At 43.2% G+C, this 22,787-nt stretch overlaps 4 protein-coding genes and 2 non-coding genes across 6 annotated transcripts; 4 read left to right on the top strand and 2 right to left on the bottom strand.

Moving 5' to 3' along the window:
* The first annotated feature begins 1,402 nt into the window (after window positions 1-1,402).
* On the top strand, window positions 1,403-5,518 carry LOC104448810 (probable 1-acylglycerol-3-phosphate O-acyltransferase). The gene is made up of 9 exons (XM_010062720.3): window positions 1,403-1,690; window positions 1,790-2,026; window positions 3,277-3,323; window positions 3,671-3,789; window positions 3,885-4,045; window positions 4,299-4,408; window positions 4,486-4,585; window positions 4,927-5,050; window positions 5,136-5,518. Exons 1-9 carry the CDS (start codon window positions 1,494-1,496, stop codon window positions 5,259-5,261), a joined length of 1,221 nt encoding a protein of 406 aa, XP_010061022.1. The 5' UTR covers window positions 1,403-1,493; the 3' UTR covers window positions 5,262-5,518.
* Window positions 5,519-6,890: 1,372 nt separating this feature from the next.
* On the bottom strand, window positions 6,891-6,963 carry TRNAE-CUC. The gene has a single exon. It is a non-coding gene; the product is annotated as a tRNA-Glu (tRNA).
* A 73-nt stretch (window positions 6,964-7,036) lies between these two features.
* LOC104448809 (protein ACCUMULATION AND REPLICATION OF CHLOROPLASTS 6, chloroplastic) lies at window positions 7,037-11,504 on the top strand. Its single transcript, XM_010062719.3, has 6 exons — window positions 7,037-7,681; window positions 7,796-8,020; window positions 8,143-8,403; window positions 8,507-9,467; window positions 10,020-10,153; window positions 11,114-11,504. The coding sequence occupies exons 1-6, from the start codon at window positions 7,037-7,039 to the stop codon at window positions 11,402-11,404; spliced, it is 2,517 nt and encodes an 838-aa protein (XP_010061021.2). The 3' UTR covers window positions 11,405-11,504.
* A 151-nt stretch (window positions 11,505-11,655) lies between these two features.
* On the bottom strand, window positions 11,656-14,524 carry LOC104448808 (pentatricopeptide repeat-containing protein At1g25360). The gene has a single exon (XM_018876247.2). The coding sequence runs from the start codon at window positions 14,205-14,207 to the stop codon at window positions 11,808-11,810; it is 2,400 nt and encodes a 799-aa protein (XP_018731792.2). The 5' UTR covers window positions 14,208-14,524; the 3' UTR covers window positions 11,656-11,807.
* A 1,627-nt stretch (window positions 14,525-16,151) lies between these two features.
* Window positions 16,152-18,971, top strand: LOC104448806 (uncharacterized TPR repeat-containing protein At1g05150). The gene has a single exon (XM_010062717.3). The coding sequence runs from the start codon at window positions 16,395-16,397 to the stop codon at window positions 18,801-18,803; it is 2,409 nt and encodes an 802-aa protein (XP_010061019.1). The 5' UTR covers window positions 16,152-16,394; the 3' UTR covers window positions 18,804-18,971.
* Window positions 18,972-20,286: 1,315 nt separating this feature from the next.
* On the top strand, window positions 20,287-20,359 carry TRNAE-CUC. The gene has a single exon. It is a non-coding gene; the product is annotated as a tRNA-Glu (tRNA).
* Window positions 20,360-22,787: the final 2,428 nt, after the last annotated feature.

Below are 22,787 nucleotides of genomic sequence, written 5' to 3'. Positions count from 1 at the left end.
TTATTATCAATAATAATAATTTATATTTAATGTTTTCATAAATGACGAAAATACTTTTCTCATGTTCATTTTTTGAAGGGGAAAAGTCACAAAAAAATAGTAAATTTTATTCAATATGACAAATTTACATCAAACTTTTTTATGACATAACAAATCTTAAATTTTGTCAAGTATGACACATTTACCTCCAACTCTATGGTTAAAAGGCATTTTCATCTTTTATTTTTCATTTTTTCTTCTTCCCTCTCCCCTCGTGGCTGGCGGAGGGAAAGAGATAAGAAAAAAGAAAAGAAAAACCAGAAAAAGAAGCACAAGACAAAAATGCCCTATCATTTATGATAAATCTGTTATGCGAGTATAAGTTTAAGATTTTATGTGTCACAAAAAAAAATTGGAAAAAATGTCAAAATTTACAAAGTTTGGGATATTTTAAGTCACATAAAAATTTAAGATAAATTTGTCACACTAAATAAAGTTTGAGTTTTCGGTAGCGTTTTCCTTTTTTAAAATGATACAACGATTGATTTAATTTTTTTTTTTTTTTAATCATCCAACTTTTTCGGAAGCTTGTGAACAAGAGAATTTCATTTTGGACTTGAGAAGTAGCGTCAGTGCTGACGTCATCGCAGCAGCCATTGTCTTACTGTTCAACTCATGACGCGCGCGTCTTTCTCTCTCCCTCCACCCGAAACCTTTTTTAGGTTTTTCAATTTTCTACCCCCACTTTCCAGACCTTTCCTGGAACCAGCCCGAAAAGAAAATGCTTTTCTTTAATGGCATCCTCACCACTTTGTACATAAAAAGGTAGTACTTTTAATCCATGAATTTTAGTCGAAAAATCCCGTTAAATGCATTCTCAAATGTTTTCTTGGCCACAAAATTCGAGAGCATACGAATCACTCGGTCTGGTCCACATTCCAATGCGCCGTAGTGACTGAATTGCAATCGTGCCACAAATTACTCAAGATATATTTCAAAATATATTTTTGAAAAATAAAACATCACAAAACTAAATGAGTCAATTTTATAAAATTAAAAAAAAATGCTGCTACGAAATAGCATGTTAATTCACGGAAGTAGAATAATTTGAACAATGTTAAATTATCCATCATTTTTGAAAATATTTAAGCACTAAAATGAAATATTTTTATGGACTAATTATTTAAGCAGTTATTTTTAAAGAAAACATCGAATTATCTATTTTTCGCCACACTTTGGTCAAACAGGGCGTCACGGTCTCCTTCGCCGACTTCCGTAAACGAAAACTACGCGTATTTTATTTCATTTTATTGAAAAAGAAAAATCGAAAATCAGAGGCCGTCGGTTTCGCACTTTCCCACGTTTACGTGGGCAACAATTGAAGCAGCCATTTTTCATATTATATATAGAAATACGAATCCGCGAGACTCCGTCGAAAATCTAGAGCTTTCCCCACGTTTTCTCTCTCTCTCTCTCTCTCCGTTCATCATCGATTCCCTCGCTCCGATCCTTGCATGAACCTCGCTCGCCTGCGTTGGCGGAGCTCGATCGGGAGAATGGCCGAGAATGTCGCGAACGCCGAGCTCCGGCCGGCGGCGGTGGAGGAGAAGCCGGCCAAGGGGCGGTCCTTCTGGCCCTCCGTCCTCCGCTGGATCCCCACCTCCACTGACCACATCATCGCCGCCGAGAAGCGTCTCCTCTCCCTCGTCAAGTACTTCCCTCTACAATCGCGATTTAGGTCAACGTTTCTGTGATTTTTGGCATCTGGTGGTGGTGGTGGTGATGGTTTTTTTTTGGCGGTGAATTCCAGGACTCCGTATGTTCAGGAGAAGGTCAACATAGGATCAGGGCCCCCGGGGTCGAAGGTCAGGTGGTTTCGATCTTCCAGCGACGAGCCGCGGTTCATCAACACGATCGAGTTCGAGAGCAAGGAGGACTCGCCTACCCTGGTCATGGTCCACGGGTACGGCGCCTCGCAAGGGTTCTTCTTCCGCAACTTCGACGCCCTCGCGAGCCGTTTCCGGGTCATCGCCATCGATCAGCTCGGGTATGTAAAAAGCCCCTCATCGCACGTGGATTCCTATTGGCCTAGAGCTGTATGTGTTTTTCGGGACAAGAACGGATTTTGTTCAGTCCTCACGCTGATTTCTGTCCAATTTCGTCCAATTGCCATCTAATTTATCTGCCACATTTCCATGGTCTATTGATATTATGCTTTAACTGCGATCGATGATGATTTGAACATTCGCCGCATCCATGTCTGCTGATTTTACAGCACAGAATCGGCATGAACCGCAGCAAGATTCTGTGAGAGTCTTCTTTGTCATCGTTTTTATTAGCCAGCTGAGTTTGGAATTAGTCAAGCTTTGTTAAAGCTCTTGTATTCTTTGTGCTTCTTTGGGGGCATTGCCGGTGCACAGTTTGTTCCTCTCACAATGGAACTTAATTAATGGGTCTTTCATTATATCTTTGACAGAACGAATTCCCATGATGATGGCATTCATGTTTAGGAACTAGTAAGTAGTTTGAGAATAAGTTCTTTATGTTGGCAATTGTTAAAGAAAGTGCACAAGGAGCAACGAATCTTGATTTTAGACTATTATTTAATGAGAGATTACCTAGACAAAATGTATAGATATTGGGGAGTATCTATATATTCAATGACTGTAATAGTTTTAGGGGATGCTGGACATAAATTATAGAATAATTATTATACAGCAGTCAAGACAATAAAAGTGAAAGTTCAGCTTCATTTTGCATGTCTCTGGTTAAGCTATTATGATGATAGAAAATTCCTTATAAAATTATGCAGGAACCCCCTCTCAAAATGGTTAAGAAAAATTGGGTTTTGCTGGATGCTGATTTGTATGTTTTGTCACGCGTTCCAAGCTGTGGGAAATCTAAGAAACTGAAATCAACAAGAGGAGAACCGTCTGTACACTTTAGTCACTAGCAAAAGCATATGTATGATATTGGCTGTTACATTCGGAGACAATGTATGTCTGCTTTTATGGCAAAAAAAGTTTTACATCAAACTGTCCAATGCATTGACATCTTTAGCTGTATGATTTACATTTATATGATCTCACTTCCCTCATCTAATTGTTCGATTTTTTTTTTTAATGGAGGACATTCAGTATGGAATTTTCAAATTAGCTTTTGGGGCTTGGGCTTCATTATACAAAATCACATCACAGGACTCACTATTTGATAATTATCATGCCTTCAACAGTTGTAAAGGCATTTTCTTTTGTATATCTGCTTAAAGCCTAATAAATAGCTTCTACATTTTGTCAGTTGGGGAGGATCAAGCAGGCCTGATTTCACTTGCCGAAGTACTGAAGGTTGGTTTTAACGTTTATCTTACAATGACGCTTGATTGTTCTTGTTGCATTATAGGGCCTTAATGATTTGCTTGGTATTAGCAATGATTGTCTAGATTAACTTTGACTTTATACACTTTTGTGTAATCTAAATCTTGCATTGCACACACTTAGAAATTTTTGTCACACAGTACCTGAAAATTTCACAATATGTGAATTTTGACACAGAGTCACATATGATGTTTTTATAATTCTTTAAAGTTTGGAGAATATTTTAAATTTTGGCAAGAAAGCAAAAAAAAGTACTTTTTATTTTTGCTGAAAAGTAACAAGCAGGTCCGAAATTGATTGAATACATACTTCTGCAGAGACTGAGGCATGGTTCATTGACTCCTTTGAGGAATGGCGGAAAGCCAAAAACATTAGCAAGTTTATATTGCTTGGACATTCTTTTGGGGGATATGTTGCAGCTAAATATTCTATGAAGGTACATCATCAATGGTCTCCTATCAATGTACAATTCTTGGTCTATATGAAACTGATTGAGAATGTACCTCATTCCATTTCCTTTCATGCAAGCAGCATCCTGAGCATGTTCAGCACTTGATATTGGTGGGACCTGCTGGTTTCTCTTCAGAAACTGATCCCAAATCTGAGTGGTTGATGCGATTTAGAAAAACATGGAAAGGAGCTATCATGAACCATTTATGGGAGTCTAATTTTACTCCTCAAAAGGTTGTGAGGTAAAGGGTTTGTCCTTGAAGAATTAATGCAAGTCTTTACCGAATCAGTTCTAGAATTAGGTTTTCATATTTCTGGATATGCATTTGCATGATGTAGTATACTTTTCCAGTCTCCCCTTGTTGCCTTGTACTTTGACATTCATCACCTCGATTTTTTCTAACAATGTGTTTAAGTCTTTGTGATAAGCTAGAAGTGTAATTGCATCTAGTTGCTTTATTATCATTGTTACGCTTACAGTTTACCATTTTGTAGAGGTCTAGGCCCTTGGGGTCCAGATCTTGTCCGCAGATACACAAGTGCTAGATTTGGTTCCTATGCAGAAGGGAGTGTGTTGATGGAAGATGAATCGAAATTACTGACAGGTATGGTAGTCTATAGCATAGTTGATGGGAAAAATCAGTAAATTGGGATTTCCTGATAATTTTTTTGTGGTGTGAAGACTATGTATACCATACATTGGCTGCCAAAGCTAGCGGGGAACTTTGCTTGAAGTATATATTCGCCTTTGGTGCATTTACTAGGTCTCCTCTTCTTCACAGGTAACATTTGTGAACTTCTAAATTTTTTCCTGGTGTCAACAGTAGTACACCTTACAGAATTTGATGGTATTCTGATCCGTTCTTTGATCCAACAGCTAATGTGACATTCATTTTGTCATACATAAGATTGGCATTCTATTGCTGCTTGCTAGGATGAAACCACAGTCTGCTGCTGTTTGCGCAATTTATTAAGAACAGAAATATCTTATACCCCAAAATTGGAAAATGGGAATCATGTTCTGTAATGAGTGTGATCTTCGTGTGCCCTCATTTGCAAATTAGTCGAATGGTCGCTACATAAGGTAGCATGAACTGGTGTCATATATGGTCTTTCTGTACAGAGCTTCAGAGTGGAAAGTGCCAACAACGTTCATTTATGGTGTTCAAGATTGGATGGACTACCAAGGCGCCCAAAAAGCTCGGAAGCAGATGGAGGTCCCTTGTGAAATCATCAGAGTCCCCCAGGTCTCTCTCTCTCACTCTCTGTCTCTCTCTCTGTTTCACATATGATGTCATAGTTTGTTAAGATTTTTGGGTTGTCTAAATGCAGGGCGGGCACTTTGTCTTCATTGATAACCCCACAGGGTTCCATTCTGCAGTGTTCCACGCTTGCCGGAGATTTCTGTCGCCTGACCCAGACCGTGTTTCTTTGCCTGAAGGTTTGACCTCTGCATAGAGAAGTCTCTAGTGTTGTTCAGCATCTCAGTTTGAGATTTACATTACAGGTCAACGTGTGATGTTACGTTTCTTAGATATATTTAGTTGAGGAAAGTGTTAACATTCTTTTCGAGCACAAGATCGATGATCCAGATGAATGGTTTCCTTCACAGAAACTGTAAGTGTCTGTACATTAAATTAACAAAAACATGTACAGAAGTTCTGTATAATAAAGGTTCTAGAGGCGCGTATCTCGTTTTCTTCTGGTTGTATTTATATGTCCAACTACAAACCGAGGTATGGCTTTGATAACTTTGGGCTTCGGTCTTCTTGAACTCCACCGTATAGCATATAAGTAACGATTAATTCCACGTTGGTTGAATTGCCGCTTGTTCTTCATTTATGTACGGCAAACAATGTTCAATAATCCTGAGGTTTTATGGTCAGCTTATACGGCAATGCATTGCACCTTGGCTTGCTTTTCTTTCGACCAACAGATACACTGCTCATTTTTCTTTTCGGTACGACAAAGAGGGCCGAGTCCCAAGAACAAAGCTAGTCTTACGTTGTCCTAACATGTCCGAGAAAACAGCAGCTTCTGATATCAAGATGCAGGTTCTGCAAAAATTTCTGGCGGTAGTTCTTCAAAATCTTTGTACGCTTATCCTTTGCGCTCGATCTTTCTTTGTCAATGTATCAGCACACTAAGTTTGCATCACTAAGTCTGTGCTCCATCCGATAAGCTCGAAAATCTGCTGAGGAGATTCTTGCATTTGAGAAACGGCGGACTTAAGTTCACTCTGTTGTAATTATCAGCTTTGAACATTTGGATAAGTTAGGGTAAGTTCAGTTCACAATTTGCGCGATAGTATTTTTGCTAGTAATGCTATTTCAACAGCCGAGCCCAATGAAATTTTGGTTTATCGGTTTAGCTCTCGATCGCCAAATCTAGTCATTTGGGACAACTTATAACTTGTGCAGAAACCTCCGTCGCTAGAAAAATTTCCACTTTAGAACATCAAAGCCGATGGTTTTCTCTATTCATGGACTCAACTTCGTGGGTGCCCATCTTAAAGCCGTTTGGTATGACAACATGTAACTTGTCAAAATTTCAGTGACTAGAGAAATCCATTTCAAAATTTATCCGAAGAAAGTGTCAATGAAGACCTCAGAGAGAGACCTGAGACAGATTGTGACGACGGCTTTTTTATTTATTTAATTGAATTTGGAAGGTTTTTCTTGAATTTTCGACTTAGGTAATTTGAATTTAAGACAATCTCAACGTTTGTACTTAGCTCTAACACAATATTTAGAGCAACATTTACATCCTTATTCTAGTATGATTTCCTTACTTCCACGAACAATTGAAATTTTGAATTGAAATGGATACCTGATTAAGAAAATAGAAAAACATGAGCTAAATTGACATAGAACAATGCTTTGAACAATTAAAAGTATAGGGAAAAAGCGCATTCAACAAAATATTAACAAAGTTTTGTATTTGCTACATAATTAGGTAATCTGAATTTACTCTTTGATCCATTTGCTTAGTTTTGATTGTTGCGCAATCGCAGGCAGAACCTAACATAATTTAGGAGACAGAATATTTTCTCTGAAAAATGTCAAAGGAGAAAAAATAAAAAAGAATTTCCGTTGCCGGGACTTGAACCCGGGTCTTTCGGGTGAGAGCCGAATATCCTAACCAACTAGACTACAACGGATTGACGATAACGATGGAACAAGTTAATATATAAAAAATATATTATTTTTCAGTGTCCCCACTAGCATGGACTGATGGTCGCAGAAGCCGAAGGGGTTAAGCCCAGCGCAGAGCTTCTTCTTCTTCTTCTTCTTCTTCTTGTTTTTCTTTTTTTCGTCGGACGGAGCTTCCTTCGAAATGGTCGCCCTCCGACACGCCGGCGTCGGCATCGGCCTCCACGCCCCGCCCTCTCCTCCGCTCCCCCGCCGCATCAGGCCGCCCCCAACCTCCACCGCCGCCGCCACCACGCCGCCGCCCCCTCCGTCGCCTGCTCTGCCAGCAAATGGGCCGACCGCCTCCTCGCCGACTTCCAGTTCACCACGACCGACTACTCCGCCGCCTCGTCCTCCTCCGCCTCATCCGCCGCCGCCACGCTCTCCCCTCCGCTCGCGCCTCCCCAGCTCGCCCCGCCCGAGCGCTACGTGCCCGTCCCCATCGACTTCTACCGCGTCCTCGGCGCCGAGCCGCACTTCCTCGGCGACGGCATCCGGAGAGCCTACGAGGCTAGGGCCTCGAAGCCGCCTCCGTACGGCTTCAGCTCGGAGGCTCTCATCAGCCGCCGCCAGATCCTCCAAGCCGCCTGCGAGACCCTCGCCAAACCGAGCTCCCGGAGGGACTACAACCAAGGCCTCGCCGAGGACACGCAGGAGACGATCCTCACGCAGGTCCCTTGGGATAAGGTAAAGCGAAATTCGACGATGAATTCGGGAGAAATGTGACTGTAGTTTTACTTGCCAAGGAGGTGAATGATCGTTGCTTTTGCTGAATGTGGGATTTGGCGGTGATCGTGTTAGGTTCCAGGAGCTCTGTGCGTGCTGCAAGAGTCAGGGGAGGCCGAGCTGGTGCTTCGGATTGGGGAGGATTTGTTGAAGGAGAGGTTGCCTAAGGGTTTCAAGCAAGACGTCGTGTTGGTGATGGCCCTCGCTTATGTCGATATGTCGAGGGACGCCATGGCATTGAACCCTCCAGATTTCATCGGCGGATGCGAGGCGCTGGAGAGAGCTCTGAAGCTTTTGCAGGTACTAGGCGATGGTTTTTTATGGAAGATTTTATCATATCAATGCAATGGAGATTATTGTGGAATTGTTTTGGGTGCGGTTTACTTGCTGTTTGATGTGATTATTACATTTCATGTGTACAGGAGGAAGGGGCAAGTAGCCTTGCGCCGGACTTACGAGCGCAGATTGATGAGACGCTGGAAGAGATTACTCCACGGTGTGTTTTGGAACTTCTAGGATTGCCTCTTGGTGATGAGTACAAGAGAAGGAGGGAAGAGGGACTTCATGGCGTGCGTAACATATTATGGGCTGTCGGGGGAGGTGGGGCAGCAGCAATTGCTGGCGGATTCACCCGTGAATACTTTATGAATGAGGCCTTTCTGCGAATGACTGCTACTGAGCAGGTAATAATCTTGTTTCTGTTGCTATTTTCTTTCAGATGTCTTTGAGTTTCTCCGCCTATGGTAAAATATTAATTCTGTTTGTATCTTTTACCTCCAATTGAAGGTGGATCTATTTGCTGCCACACCCAGTAACATTCCAGCTGAAAGTTTTGAAGTGTACGGCGTGGCACTTGCACTTGTGGCTAATGCATTTGTTGGTAAGAAACCTCATCTCATCCAAGATGCCGATAACTTGTTCCAACAACTTCAGCAGACTAAAGTAGCTTTGGGGAATGCTGCCTCCGTCTACATTCCAAGGGAAAATCGGGAGATAGACTTTGCTTTAGAAAGGGGTCTCTGTTCACTCCTTGTGGGGGAGCTTGATGATTGTCGCTCATGGTTGGGCTTGGACAATGTGAACTCGCCTTTCAGAGATCCATCCATTGTAGACTTTGTCCTGGAAAACTCAAAGGATGATGAAGACAACGATCTTCCTGGCCTTTGTAAATTGTTGGAGACATGGTTGATGGAAGTGGTTTTTCCTAGATTTAGAGATACCAAAGATATCCAGTTCAAGCTGGGAGATTACTATGATGATCCTACTGTTCTCAGATACTTGGAGAAGCTTGAAGGAGGTGGTAGTTCGCCCTTAGCAGCAGCAGCAGCTATTGCAAAAATTGGTGCTGAAGCTTCTGCAGTAATTGATAATGTTAAAGATAGCGCTATCCAGGCGCTGAGGAAGGTGTTTCCTCTGAGTCATAGCAAAGAGGTCACTGGACTTCAGGCGGATATGGGACCAGATTACTCAATTCCTTCTTCAGAATTTACAGAGCCATTCACAAGTCCTGATGGGGACAATATTGCCAACATAAGTGAGGCTTCCAGAAAAGATGATACAGTGTCAGAAACAGATGGATATTCGATGACAGACAGAATCAAAGATGCCAGTGTTAAGATCATGTGTGCTGGATTGGTCATTGGGGCAATGACATTGGTTGGCTTAAAATGTATTTCAGCTAGGAGTGGCTCACCCGTGCTTCATAAAGAAGTTGGCTCGGCAATGGCATCTGATGTTGATTGTGAGGGTATGATCTGAGCTACATTTGCTGCTAATTTTGACTGGTCAAACTCACTATTTATTACCTTTAGAAAAATGCACACTGTTGTCCATTTATCATTCTTACCCTGTTTCTCTTGTAGCATTTGCAAGTTACCTTGTTTATCAAGTCTACTTGTCAGGACTTCGTTTTTTTTCGCTGTTAACGAGTCCTAAGATCGCTCAAAATGAGTCATGCCTTAAGATTTGATCATTAGGTGTGTAAACTTAAAAGTACTTTTCCTTAAATATTATGCCTCTGATAAAGCTTTAAAGTTTAATTGTGACACTTTTTTCCTGAAATTTCTCATGAACTTCTCTTTTGGTACTTCTTTTGAGCCTTTTGGAGAGTTTGAGTTTGGGTGTTCCACTAAAATGTTGGGAATTTGTTTTTTTTCATTTGCTAGTACTTTTGATGGAAGAGCTCATACTACCACGTTCTATGACATAGCCTTAGATCCTCAAGCATTTTGCAATGTCTCTGAGGTCCTTCACTCTTGGGTAAACGTGTTCTGCAGTTAATACTTGTATCACTGTGCAGGGTCCTCAATGGATGTACTGTCTGAGGATTCACCTAGAATGGATACAAAGCTTGCAGAATCTCTTGTTCGCAAGTGGCAGTTCATTAAGTCACAGGCCTTAGGACCTGATCATTGCCTTGAAAAGTTATCTGAGGTGAGGCAATTCCTTGTTTACATGCTTCATCTTGATCTTGGACATTTGCTCCATCAACATGAACATTTATGAGCCACCTATCCTTGACAGCGACAATGATAATAAGTCCCATGCCTGGATGATTGTCTTACGCCTCATTTTTATGCTTTTCTCTGACTTGTGTTGTTCTGATAGATAAATGCTGGCCACTAGTTGGCGACTAAGAAATATTCATCCTTTAAAGTGGTATTTAATTGATATGGTAGTATCTTTTATCTGTCTCCAAGAAGATTATATGCCTTGATGGGGGTAGGATAGCAAGAGGCAAGGTTTCATTTGACCCTTAATGTGCCAAGGAATGTTATAAATTGACATCAGATTTTGCCTTGATTAATGGTAAAAGCATGAAGAAACAAATAAATTGGCTGATGAGAATCTAGTGAAGACATTCTTAATGTCATTAATGATTGATGATATTTGCTGAGCATCTAGTGAACAGATGTCATGCTCGTTCTCACAGGGAGATTAGGAAAAATTAAGGTTCAGATGGTCAACATCCAAATAAGATGGAATTTGAAATTTTGACTTTTATGCATATGCAGTTTTCCTTCTATTAAGCCTTTTCAGGACATTGTCGGTATTCTTGTCTCCCAAATGGAATATATATGAAGCATTTTCTGCTTGTGAAATTATGTAGGCTGCAATCTGCACAAATGTGCTTTTGTGTGCCTCCTATCACATTACTTTGATCACCATATGATTTGCATTCCATCCGGGATGGATAAATGGATTATGCCTGTGCCATAGAGCCGTGGGAATGCTCAAACCTTGTGGTTAGCATCTTCGTTACTGGGTTCAAGCATAGCCAGAGGATTGAAAGTTGAAGTTCAAATTTCTGTCGTGTAACTTGACATTCGCAGTTTGTTTCTTAAACGTCAAGGAAGTATGTGCAGTCTGTAACTAACTTGACGTTTCTGGCAGGTGCTGGATGGTCAGATGTTAAAAATCTGGACGAATCGTGCTGCTGAAATTGCCCATAATGGTTGGTTCTGGGATTACTCTCTGGTTAGTCTGACCATCGACAGTGTGATTCTGTCCATGGACGGAAGGCATGCAACGGTGGAGGCTACTCTCGAAGAGTCAGCCCGCCTAACTGATGTTAACAATCCAGAGCGAAATGACTCTTACAATAAGATCTACACCACTAGATATGAAATGTCCCATGCCGATTCAGATTGGAAAATTACTGAAGGCGCTGTCCTTAAATCGTAAATGATTTTGACTGGTTTGCGTTGTAAATTTTTACTGTAGTTTTTTATATACTGTTCATTTGATTATCGGCGTATAAGAGATGGCGAGAGTTAGCTCCGAAGACCGTTCCTTCTCCCGTCTTCCTTTTCCATTACAGGCTTGAAAGAGATTCAATGTCCGTGTGCGTGCATGCTTGTATATGTGCTCGATATGAAGCTGAGCAGTTTGACGGGTCACAACCGTTCAATCCTCGAGGATCTCTCCCAAGCAAATGAGCAACAAAAAGAATTTCAGAAGCTATCATTAAACCACAAAAAGATTACAAAAAGAATGCTGTAAGTTCAATTCTTGTACTTGGGGATCTCTCTGGAGCAAATGAACAATCTACCTGCTTCTAATGGTATTCAATACAATAACCTTCTCTTCACCAGTAATTGCCACAAGAACACTCGCCATCCTTAAAATGATGAAACCTCTTTCCATCCCTCACCACAATCTCCCTCCCCACCGCACTGCTCATGAACTTGAACGCGCTGTGACAATCCCCGCAGATCCTGAGGTTCTTGAAGACCCTAACCGTAGCTCCCCGGGGAAGCCTCATGAGCCCGTACGCGACCGCGAGTTTCTCGCTGTGGGTGGCCAGCGCATGCTCTTTGTACTCGGCCTCCATGTCATGCAACACGTGCTTTGTGTCGGGGACGTATCCCAGTTTCCTCATCTTGAGCCCCAGCTCCTCCAGGTAGGCATATATTTCCCGTACCTCGGGGTGCATGGCATCATTGACCAGGAAGACATGGACTTTACTTTCGACTTCAACCCAGCTGCATCCGGGCTCCTTCTTCACCCCTCTCTCCCTCATCAATTTCCTTACTTCGGCCACTTGATTCCAGCGACCCGCACTTGCGTACATGTTGGACAGAAGTATATAGGTTCCATCGTGTTGAGGAATCAATTTGAAAAGCTTTTCTGCGGCTTCAATCCCTAAATCCATGTTATTATGGATTCTGCAGCCGGCTAGAAATGACTCCCAAATTGGTGCGCCGGGTGTGGATGGCATCGATTCGATTACTTCCCTTGCTTCGTGAAACCTCCCAGCTCGACACAACAAGTCGATCAGACGGGCATAATGATCCTCACCAGGCGTGATGCCATAAACACTGCTCATTATGTCAAAGTACCGTCGGCCTTCTTTTACCATACCACCGTGGGTACAGGCAGAGAGAACTGTGAGGAAACTTATCCGATCGGGGACTATATCTTCCTCCAGCATTTCATCAAACAGTTCAATAGCTTGAGAACTGTGCCCATGTTGCCCAAGCGCTGCAATCATCGCATTCCAAGAGACCGAATCGAGGAATGGCATAGTCAAGAAAACACGATGGGCTGCCTCCACGACACCACCTCGTGCGTACATTGTGATTAGTGCATTTCCTGCAGAGAGGCTTGCATCATGTCCTAGACTTATGGCCTGAGCATGGAGCTGGCGTCCATGCTCCAAAGCTCCAAGCACGGCACAACAAGTTATTGCTCCTGCAAAAGCATAATCACATGGTTCGAAACCTTCCAGCCTCATTTGATTGAACATCTTCAAACCTTCTTCGCCAAACCCATTCTGAGCTAATCCTGATATCATCACCGTCCATGTCAAGAGATTCCTCTCTGGCATCTCGCTGAAAAGGGTTCTTGCTTCCTCAAGTCGCCGTTCATTCACATACCCAGATAAAACTGCATTCCACGAAACGATGTCTCTAACAGGCATAGCATTAAAAACTTTCCGTGCTTCATTGAATTTCCCGAATTTCATATAAAGAGTGATCAATGAATTATTCACTGACAAAGCAAAATGTTGTGTAGGGCTAGATTCTGTTTTCAGAATGTAGGCATGAATTTGCTTCCCATGGCCCAGTAGTCCAGCATTAGCACAGGCACATATTATACTTGTGTAAGTAAACTCGTCCAAGTGAGTGTCTAATAAATACATCTTCCTGAACAGGTCCAGTGCTTCATCAAACCTTCCGTGGTGCACATAACCTGAAATCATCGCATTGCACGCAACTCCTGAATTTTCTGCCATCGCGTCAAGAAACTCGCGTCCTGCTTCAAGATCATGGTTCCTCACATATCCTGCAATAATTGTTGTCCATGTTAGATCGTCTCTCTGGGGCATCTCGCTGAACAACCTTCTCGCTGCACCCATCAATGACGGGGACGACACCAGAGGAGACGACGCGCACTTGACGTAAACAGAGATGAGCGCGTTCACCACGGAAGTAACACATTCAGTCCCAGACTTCACGACCGCACAATGCATTTGATGGCAGTGCCTTTCACCATCGGCGACCAGTGACGCGGCGGCAAGCACGCTCGTGAATGTATAGTCGTCAGGCTTAAAGCCATGCCGCCTCATGTCGAGGAACAGCCGCACCGCCGCATGGCCATCGTTGTTATGGCTATAGCCGGTGATCATGGCATTGTAGCAAACGGTGTCCCTCATGCCCAATGGGGTCCCGTCAAATATCTCCCTCGCCAGCTTCAGACCCCCCGCGCCAGCGTACGCGGCGATCAGCGTCGTCCTGGCGACGACGTCCGGCTGGGGAATTCCGTCGAACAGGTGGCGGGCGTAGCCGATGTTCGAGGACTTGCAGTAAACGTCGATCAGGCGGTTGACGATGTGGCCGCGGGGCTTCAGCCCGGAGGCGATCATGTGGGCGTGGACGGCGCGGGCCGCCGAGTGGGAGGCGGGTGCTCCGGGGCCGCATCGCCGGAGCTGAGCGGCGAAGCGAGTGGCGATGGCTCGGACGTCGGGTGCGCTGCCGGGGTTCATTGGGATCGTCAATAGTCATGGCTTGGCGCCGCTCATCGGACGAGCGAGTCCGAGAGGAGTGCCGGAAAGGGCGAGGCTTGGGTCGGCCGAGATAAGCAGGGCATGCTCTGTTCAGAGAGGCTGGCGGTCGACCATGGATCGACTTGAGACCTTACAGGATGTAGATGTAGCAGATGCTTTGAAAAAGGGGTCAATAGGTCATTTTTGCAAAATCGTTGGGTCAGTAAAAAAATTATTCGTCCTCACATTTTTCATCGTAAATCGCTTAAAATATAATTCGATCGCATAGAAAAAACCATTTATTGCAATTACTTTATATTATAACCTCCCTCGCTTCCCGGATTTGAATTTGAAAGACATTTTAAGCCTCTAAAACATTGGAAAGTGCTTTTAGACACTTTATGCTGAAAAGATAACTCGCGAGTGCAAGCCTCAAGATTTGCAAAAAGCCAAAATTGGATTTTCATTTTTCATTCGAGATTGTGCGAAACTCACGATTTTTTCTTTTTATAATCAATGATGGGCTCCAGAGACATTTGTATCGTCTGGCAGTGTAATCGCATTTTATGCTGATGATGCTGGGAAATAATTAATTTATATCGAGTAACAATTATACATTCAATAATTAGTTTTCCAAACCGGTCTCTGAATGGGCCATCACACCTAACATGCAAAGGAAAGCGCCGTGTTCTACCGGACAGAGAAGCTACAAAAGAAAAGCTAAAAGGTCATCGCGGAATCAAATCCGCTTATTGGCGCTTCCCTTTGTCCACAGGGATCGCCATTCATGCCGTTATAAAAGTTGGCCCATCATTTTAAAGTCAATGAATCTAATTTAAAAAAAAAATAAAAGGATTGAAAATTAATTCCCTGTCGACTCCAAAACCCAACAAAAGAAAAAAAAATAAAAAGCAACCAAAAGAAAACATTGGACCTCACATTTCACATTTGCTTGCGCAATTGTAAACCGTGGAAATCAATTCTAATGTAAAATTGGGATGAGGTTTAGGGAAAATTGAGATGGAGACGATTTAGTTTTAGGTACGGATTGTAACTCTTACGTTTTGTAAGGAGATAGAGCAAAAGCTTGATAGAATAAAAATAGAATAAAATTGATAAAAAAATTTGAGAGTGAGTGATAGAATAAGAGTACATTGATAATTTTTTTTTAAATATAAAACGACATTTTTCTTGTCATGAGCACCTCTTGACATCTCGATTCTGTAAATCCCTTCATGTATCGGACATTTTGCAACAAGCACGAGCGACGCCTTTGCTCCTCCCCATCCTTTTAACTTGTGGAAAAAGAATTTGGGGTTCTATGTGAAGTCGATGAGAAGTCCTGGGAAAGAAATTGATATGAGCGATAATAAGGGGCTCTGCAAACGTCTGACTGCTTTAGCATCTTCCAGATGCTTTTTTTCCGCTTGGGTTAATTTGACTTATGGGCAACGTGACTTTTAACGCATATGGGATTCCCGTATGCATTTGCAATTATAGCCTATCGCAATTATAGCCCATCTCACATCACATAGTGCAGCCACCTCAATATGAATTCCAATCATCCAAAAATTACATATTTTGGTCATGATCATCCAACCAGAAAATTGAGATGAATAAACTACAGTCTACAGGAATTTACCTTACTGCCCACCAAACGTTTTAATCGCATTATATTTCAGGTTAGGGACTATCATTAGGAAATGCCCGTCAAAAAGAAAGAGGATGGTTGAGGGGGAGGGGAAATGATGGCACCCACCATGCCAACTGTCAATCCCCAACTGCCAACTAATTAACAAATCCCCTCAAATTTAAAAAAAAAAAAAATAAAACTCGAAATGAACAAAACAATTTTTTTTAAATGGAATGAAATAAAGCAAAAAAGAAGAAGAAATAAATAGAAAAAGCGACTTCCTTTATAGTGCAGTCTTCCCTGTGAATCCATACATCATCATCATCATCACCATCATCATCGTCATCTCAGTTCCATATCTTCTCGTCCCAACCACCATAAACGAGAGCCTCCATAGCTCGCCACTCCCTCAAATTTCGCTCCTTCTCCGCGACGGAATCGAGATGCTCTAGCCCCCGATCGCCGCATTGCCGCCGTCTCCGTCGATCTCCGTCGATTGGGTCGGAAAAAAAATCCTTCCTTTCCCGCTTCCGGCGAAACCCTAGGGAGCTGCAATGGCGTCCAGGGGCAGCAGATCGGAGAAGGTGAAGCGGATCTTCCACCAATTCGACGGGAACCGCGACGGGGGGCTCAACCGGGAGGAGATGGCGGCGCTCGTGGTCGCCGTGAACCCCCGGGTCAAGTTCAGCGACGAGCAGATCAACGCGATCCTGGACGAGGTGTTCAAGACCTACGGCGAGTACATCGACGGCGAGAAGGGGCTCACCTACGAGGGCCTGCTGCGGACCTACGACGACGGCGCCGGCGACGTGGACCGCGACTTCGACGCGCTGGGGCTCGAGCTCAGCCCCGACGACGGCAAGAACAAGGAGGTGCGGTCCGGGTCGGACGAGGTGTCGTCGTCGATTGCGGACGAGCGGGCGATGGAGACGCAGAAGAAGCAGAGGACGGCGGCGTGGGCGGTGTCGCCCAATCATGGGATAGTGTTCGATGACACTTGGAAGATCGTGGACGATTTGGAGATTCTGGTGAAGAGATTGAAGACCAAGCAGGCCAAGGACGGGAAACTGAAGGGTGACAATTTCGACGCGTTCTCGGATGCCGGTTGGTCGAGGGAGCTGGGGCCGTCCTCGGACATTTCGGATAAAAGGGTGTTTTGGGAGGAATCGGGGCACGATTACGCCCTTTTCGTGAAGGAATTGGGGGTTTTGAGGAGCCGGGCCGACGGGGCGAGGTCGAGAGAGGAGGCTTTCGACGGGCACATGGCGATAGGTAGGGTCTTGTACGATCACCAGCTGTTTAAGGAGGCTCTGGTGAGCTTTAAGAGAGCTTGCGAGTTGCAACCGGTGGATGTTAGGCCGCATTTCAGGGCTGGAAACTGCCTGTATGTTCTTGGCAGGTACAAAGACGCTAAAGAAGAGTACTTGCTGGCTCTCGATGCGGCTGAGGCTGATGGGAACCAATGGGCTTATTTACTTCCTCAGATTTATGTCAATCTGGGGATTGCGCTTGAGGGTGAAGGTATGGTGCTAAGCGCTTGTGAGTATTATAGGGAAGCTGCAATACTTTGTCCTACTCATTTTAGGGCTCTTAAGCTTTTGGGGAGTGCCCTTTTTGGGGTAGGAGAGTATAGGGCAGCTGTGAAGGCCTTAGAAGAGGCTATTTTCTTGAAACCTGACTATGCCGATGCACATTGTGATCTGGCCTCGGCTTTGCATTCAATGGGCGAGGATGAGAGAGCGATTGAGGTGTTCCAGAAAGCTATTGATTTAAAACCGGGTCATGTAGATGCTTTGTATAATCTGGGTGGCCTTTATATGGACTTGGGTAGGTTTCAGAGGGCTTCGGAAATGTATACTAGGGTTTTGGCTGTGTGGCCCACTCATTGGCGTGCGCAATTGAACAAGGCTGTCTCCTTGTTGGGTGCTGGTGAGACTGAGGATGCGAAGAAGGCACTGAAGGAAGCACTGAAGATGACCAACAGAGTGGAACTGCATGATGCGATAGCCCATCTGAAGCAGCTGCAGAAGAAGAAGGTTAAGAGTAATGGAGGTGCCAATGGAGAAGTAGCCTTTTTGATCGTTGAAGCTTCTAAGTTTAAGACTGTAGGTGAGAAGACTACAGTGAGGCAGGATTTGGCTAATGCTCTGCAAATTAGAGCTTTTCAGAGGGTGACTAGGTTTGGCCGTTGCGATGTTGAGCTTTTAAGTAAAGAAATGAAGGAAAAAGACGTGCCTGTTTCCTATTCTGGAACTGGTGTTCCGGAGAAATCGATACGCAAGCCAATTTTGGAAGAAATCCTCCGGAGGCTACTTAATTTTTTAAAGCCTGAAACCTTTCAAGGAGCTGTCAAAGCCATAAATGAGAGGATTCTTTCTGTCTTAGACGAGAATGGCTCAGGTAGGGTTGATCTGGGCATGTTTTATGCAGTTCTCGCTCCCGTTTGCGGTGGCTCTCCCGAAAAACGAAAGCGGGTTGCTTATGATGCACTGTTGTGGCGATGCATAAGTGAAGGCGCTTCTCCATCCCAGATAAGAAAAGTTGATGCTACCTCATACATCAAATTGCTAAGGGCTATCTATATTCCTTCGAGTGGGATCAGTGAACGACTCGAGGTACGTGGAGAGATCGATTCTTCAACGGTATCTTTATCGGACTTCCTTCAAATGTTTGATGATCGAGACTGGGGTTTTGGTATCATCTCTACTTTGATAAAGCTCGAAAACGGGGATAGAAATAGGCATGGCAACCACATCTGCTCCGTTTGCCGCTATCCGATCATCGGATCTCGATTCAAGGAAACAAAATCTCATTTTAGTTTGTGTAATCAGTGCTATAGCGAGGGAAAGGTACCCTCTGCGAATAAGCAGGAAGAGTACAGATTTAAAGAGTACGGGAGCGAGGCAGACGCAATGAAAGATAAGTGTATGTGCTTCAATTTGCAATCCAAAACGGAATCCTAGCGTAGCGGTCATCAACTTTTTTGCTTGTTTATAATGTACTGTGCGTCGTTCTTTCTGTTTGACCGGTGTGGAATATATAGTTAATTGTGTTAGTTCGGCATCACGCCCTTGTAATTAGTCACTGTTGGTTCTACTTTCCTTTTCTTATCTAAAGTTTCTCAAATGGTAGCTGTAGAGCTCTCTCGTTTCTTCTTTGCACGGCGTCCAGCCAGCCACCTTCTATCTCATAACGCTTTGCTTCCCGGTCTGTTGTCTCGACTTGAGCTTTGGTTCTATTAGATTACAGACTCGTGCCTGAAAACAAGATCGACTGATCTTAAACCATGCCGAACCTCTCTTCTAGGATGAAAATGTCTACTTGAAGTCAACACTCTTTGAATTTTATCAACAGTCATGCCATTGAGTCGAAATGACTTTTCAGTGCTATCCCATCCAGCAAACAAGTCCAATCTTTTTACTAGTGTTCACGAACGTTGGCGACTGCTTAGAGTTTTCTTCTGGAGGTCAGGAACGTCATATACTTGTGTATTTACTCGGGTAGATCTTACTCGCGTGCGTGGTGCTGCTGCCCTGCAAGTTGCCTCACGGCGTAAATCACGGCTACTCTGCGGTGGTTCTCCGACCTCGTCAAAGACCGAGCCATGTTATTGAAACTGTATGTGTCAGCGGTGACAGCGGTGACAGCGGAGTAGCTGAGGCATAGGTTATCAGCTTTTCTTTCCCCTCTTGTCAAACGGGTTAGAAAGGGAATCAATCAGAGTGGAGGGGAAAGGATTTCACGTGCTGAATTGGGGACCCTCGAGACTTCCCAGTCAAAGCGAAAACTGACCAACTCGAGATGGGTCGATGGAGTCTTGTTTACGTCGGCTCCTTCCTCTTCCGCCATTGACGGATAGGAAAAAACACCGCCGTGGACTAGCCGGACGGAGGCACCGATTTTTCTCCAGAGTAGACGCCGAAGAAAGTCCTGATCTCAATGACCGACGGTCTCCGAAACCGTCTCTTGGTTCGTTTCTGGCTGGCAAACTCTTATCTCCACGTCGGTCTCCACATCATGATGCGATAAAGCCGCTTGATTGGCGCACATGTCCATGTCCGTGCGTGTCTTGGCCTTAGGCCGGGAATCAAATCCGTGATCTCCTTTCTTCAAGGCGTGATTTACCCTTCCCGTCAGTGTCAATGTCAAAGGGGTTAAAAAGGAGACAAAGCCCTGTAGGTAGGAACTTTGCCAGTGTCATGATGGAGTGCGGTGGGCATACATTGTCGGTCGGAGATTCCTTTGTTCAAGCTTCCTTCTCACAAACTTGTTTTTGGGAGAAAAAAAAAAAAGAGATGTACTTTAGGAACTCACGTATCTAATTTTACCATTTTGAGAGAGAATTTAGAGTGAGTGAGTTTAAGGAATGCATATATAATATGTATATTGCTCATTCGGCTGAGCATTATCAAAATATAAAGAAAAAGATCACGCTGTTAGCATCAATCCGTTGTAGTCTAGTTGGTTAGGATATTCGGCTCTCACCCGAAAGACCCGGGTTCAAGTCCCGGCAACGGAATTAGTACTTTTTGCAGTAAACTACACTCTCAGTTCTTCACCATCTTTATCCTTTTTGGGGTCCTTGTCTTTTCTTTATTTTATTTTATTTTTCCTTTTGAGCCGTCAAATTCTGCAGCCATAAGCGCCACTCTTAAGGGGAATTGAGATTTAGCAAATCCTAAATTTTCAAGGAGCAGAAATTCAGGCATATCTCTCTATCTACCGTTTGCTTTTTGATCTTCTTGTAGAAGCTGAATATTAAAACTGTATAATGAGTATGATTTAATTTTCATATACAAGTCCATACTGCAGCCTGCATACAATGCGCTAATGTTTAAGACAGTCCTAACTTTTCCTAGTTCATGCAACAAATGATGCTGTTGCTTCGTCAGTACGAAGATTTTCCATGATCTTTATTGGTTTATGTTTCTTCATAAATAGCGAGTAAAAGGCCTGTGAATTGTGCGCACCAGAAACTCGTCGTGCATAATCTATAAGAGACGATACTCAGTATCCAAAACGCTCACTCGTCCCTTCGAGCTCCGAACAGTAGGTTCTGCCCGATCATATGGTCTCGAATTAGCAGCGCTGGAGATGGCGAGATGAGGGATTGGAGCTGCCTGACCGCCTCCTGTGTCCGGTGCGGGTCCCCATCCACCGTAGTCATCCATGATTGCCGATCTCATCGGACCGTAATGGTCGTCACGTTCTCCTTTTAACGCATCGAATTGTGGTGGCAAGGGCACGGAGGGTCGTGCGATCATTTCCACACGAGCTGTCGCGGTGCCTATCGTTATGGCCATCACGGCCATCAAGCACAAGATTGGAACAGACGATGAGGTCGTCATGCTTGGGAATCGAATCCCTGTGATTTGTTTTGTGGTTTGAGTTGAGTTGGAGGATTGACTCATCACTAATCAAATGACCCTAAATGACGACTTAAATCACTCTGCTTATGTCTCTCACACACCATGAATTTTAAATGACTAGCATTTGTTTAAATATACTAACTCACCATAGCTTGAAAGTCGTGTCTGCAATGACAAGCGCGGTGTCCGGATGGAATTAGTTTGGCCTCATGCTTAATCAATGATAATGTTCATATCTTTCAAATGAGTCGTAATAGATATGAGTTTGTTGTCTTATTTAAAAGTAGTGGGTGTGTTTCAAATTTATCCATCCTATTCGATCATTTATCCTCCCACGAACATAATGTTCAAATTTAAGAGTTCTCTTAGTGCTTAAGAAATAGATAATTGCGGGAGTTAAAGTCGATGGATGTATTAAAATGAATATGGACCGTGGGATTTTGTGGACTCACTTGTCACCCACCGTTTTTGGCGGTCCAAATTGAACCTATCCAAAGGAAAAAAAAAGGACTTCTCACATGTGGGAGACGTGAGAAGGATGACCATTTGCATGAAAATTGCTTGTAGGGACTCGAAAAACTTATGTGTTGGTGGGTAAATTTTAAGAACTAAGCCTGCACCTTCTTTTCTCGAGGGGTAGTAGGCTTTACCCTGTTCTACACCATTTCTTGTACATTGATTTATATTTCTTTTAACCTTATGTAATTTTCATCTCATAGGATGCTTTATCTTATAATAACGTCCAAAAGGTAGTTGTACCAATCGTTCTTCCAGACACTTTTGTCAAATGTTGAATTTTTTTAGCTATTGATGCGCTTTTATCACAACTTGTTTAGTTTGTACTTTAGAATTGAGCATTTCCTTATCATGTGTACTTAGTGAGTGTCTCGTTTGGTTAATCTGGATGAGTCAATTAGAATGAAATAAGGTGAATTCAAGCAGTTATCAAAGTGATTAATCTAGTTGTCAATAAGTCACCTTTTGTTTGGGAGCCCATTAGTAAGGTTGAGCAAAACAAATTAAGAGCCCAACAGTCTGAACCGGCCCTATCTATTGAGCCCCAATGGGCTTGGGCCGGGTTTTCTAGCCTATCCATTTTTCTTTTTCTTTTTTAATTCAAGCTGGTTGGCGTGAGTCTGAGATGCTCATGCCCAAAATAGCATGGACCGGTTCTGAACTCGTTTGTGAAGATTAAAAGAATACATTGGAAATATAGAGTATGAAAATAGAATACGAAAGTAATAGAAAGACGTTATTTAAGCTCGAAACATTTGAATGAAGCCATAAATAAGTAAAAAGAACATATATAACACCAAACGAAGAACTGATGTGACAATATAGGTTGAATTCAAAAAATTAGTTGAAAATATATTTAAAAAGGTGAATTTCGAGGCCAAAAATTTAATAACTAATTCTTTTAATTTAGAAAAGGACCACAAAAAAAAAACCCCCTAGCTAGTTATGATTTACTTTGGCTCAGGCTGGGGCAAAAAAATGCCTTGAGACTCGACTCGCCGGGTTTATTTTCATTTTTAGTCATTGTTAGACTCATGTTGCGAGAAAATCTAAAATGGCTCG

This window comes from Eucalyptus grandis, chromosome 6, assembly GCF_016545825.1.
Source record: "Eucalyptus grandis isolate ANBG69807.140 chromosome 6, ASM1654582v1, whole genome shotgun sequence".
NCBI classification, from domain to species: Eukaryota; Viridiplantae; Streptophyta; class Magnoliopsida; order Myrtales; family Myrtaceae; genus Eucalyptus; species Eucalyptus grandis.
Note: the sequence above shows the minus strand (reverse complement) of the source record. Positions and strands in the feature narration are given on the sequence as shown.

What these genes read in the sequence shown, in the direction of transcription:
- LOC104448808 (XM_018876247.2), bottom strand. Translation starts at nt 14,207, where the DNA reads ATGAACCCCGGCAGCGCACCCGACGTCCGAGCCATCGCCACTCGCTTC.
- LOC104448806 (XM_010062717.3), top strand. Translation starts at nt 16,395, where the DNA reads ATGGCGTCCAGGGGCAGCAGATCGGAGAAGGTGAAGCGGATCTTCCAC.
- LOC104448809 (XM_010062719.3), top strand. Translation starts at nt 7,037, where the DNA reads ATGGTCGCAGAAGCCGAAGGGGTTAAGCCCAGCGCAGAGCTTCTTCTT. An exon ending in ATCTGATGTTGATTGTGAGG is followed by an intron (nt 9,468 to 10,019) that starts GTATGATCTGAG and finishes ATCACTGTGCAG; the next exon opens with GGTCCTCAATGGATGTACTG. An exon ending in GCCTTGAAAAGTTATCTGAG is followed by an intron (nt 10,154 to 11,113) that starts GTGAGGCAATTC and finishes CGTTTCTGGCAG; the next exon opens with GTGCTGGATGGTCAGATGTT.
- LOC104448810 (XM_010062720.3), top strand. Translation starts at nt 1,494, where the DNA reads ATGAACCTCGCTCGCCTGCGTTGGCGGAGCTCGATCGGGAGAATGGCC. An exon ending in AGGTCTCCTCTTCTTCACAG is followed by an intron (nt 4,586 to 4,926) that starts GTAACATTTGTG and finishes CTTTCTGTACAG; the next exon opens with AGCTTCAGAGTGGAAAGTGC. An exon ending in AAATCATCAGAGTCCCCCAG is followed by an intron (nt 5,051 to 5,135) that starts GTCTCTCTCTCT and finishes GTCTAAATGCAG; the next exon opens with GGCGGGCACTTTGTCTTCAT.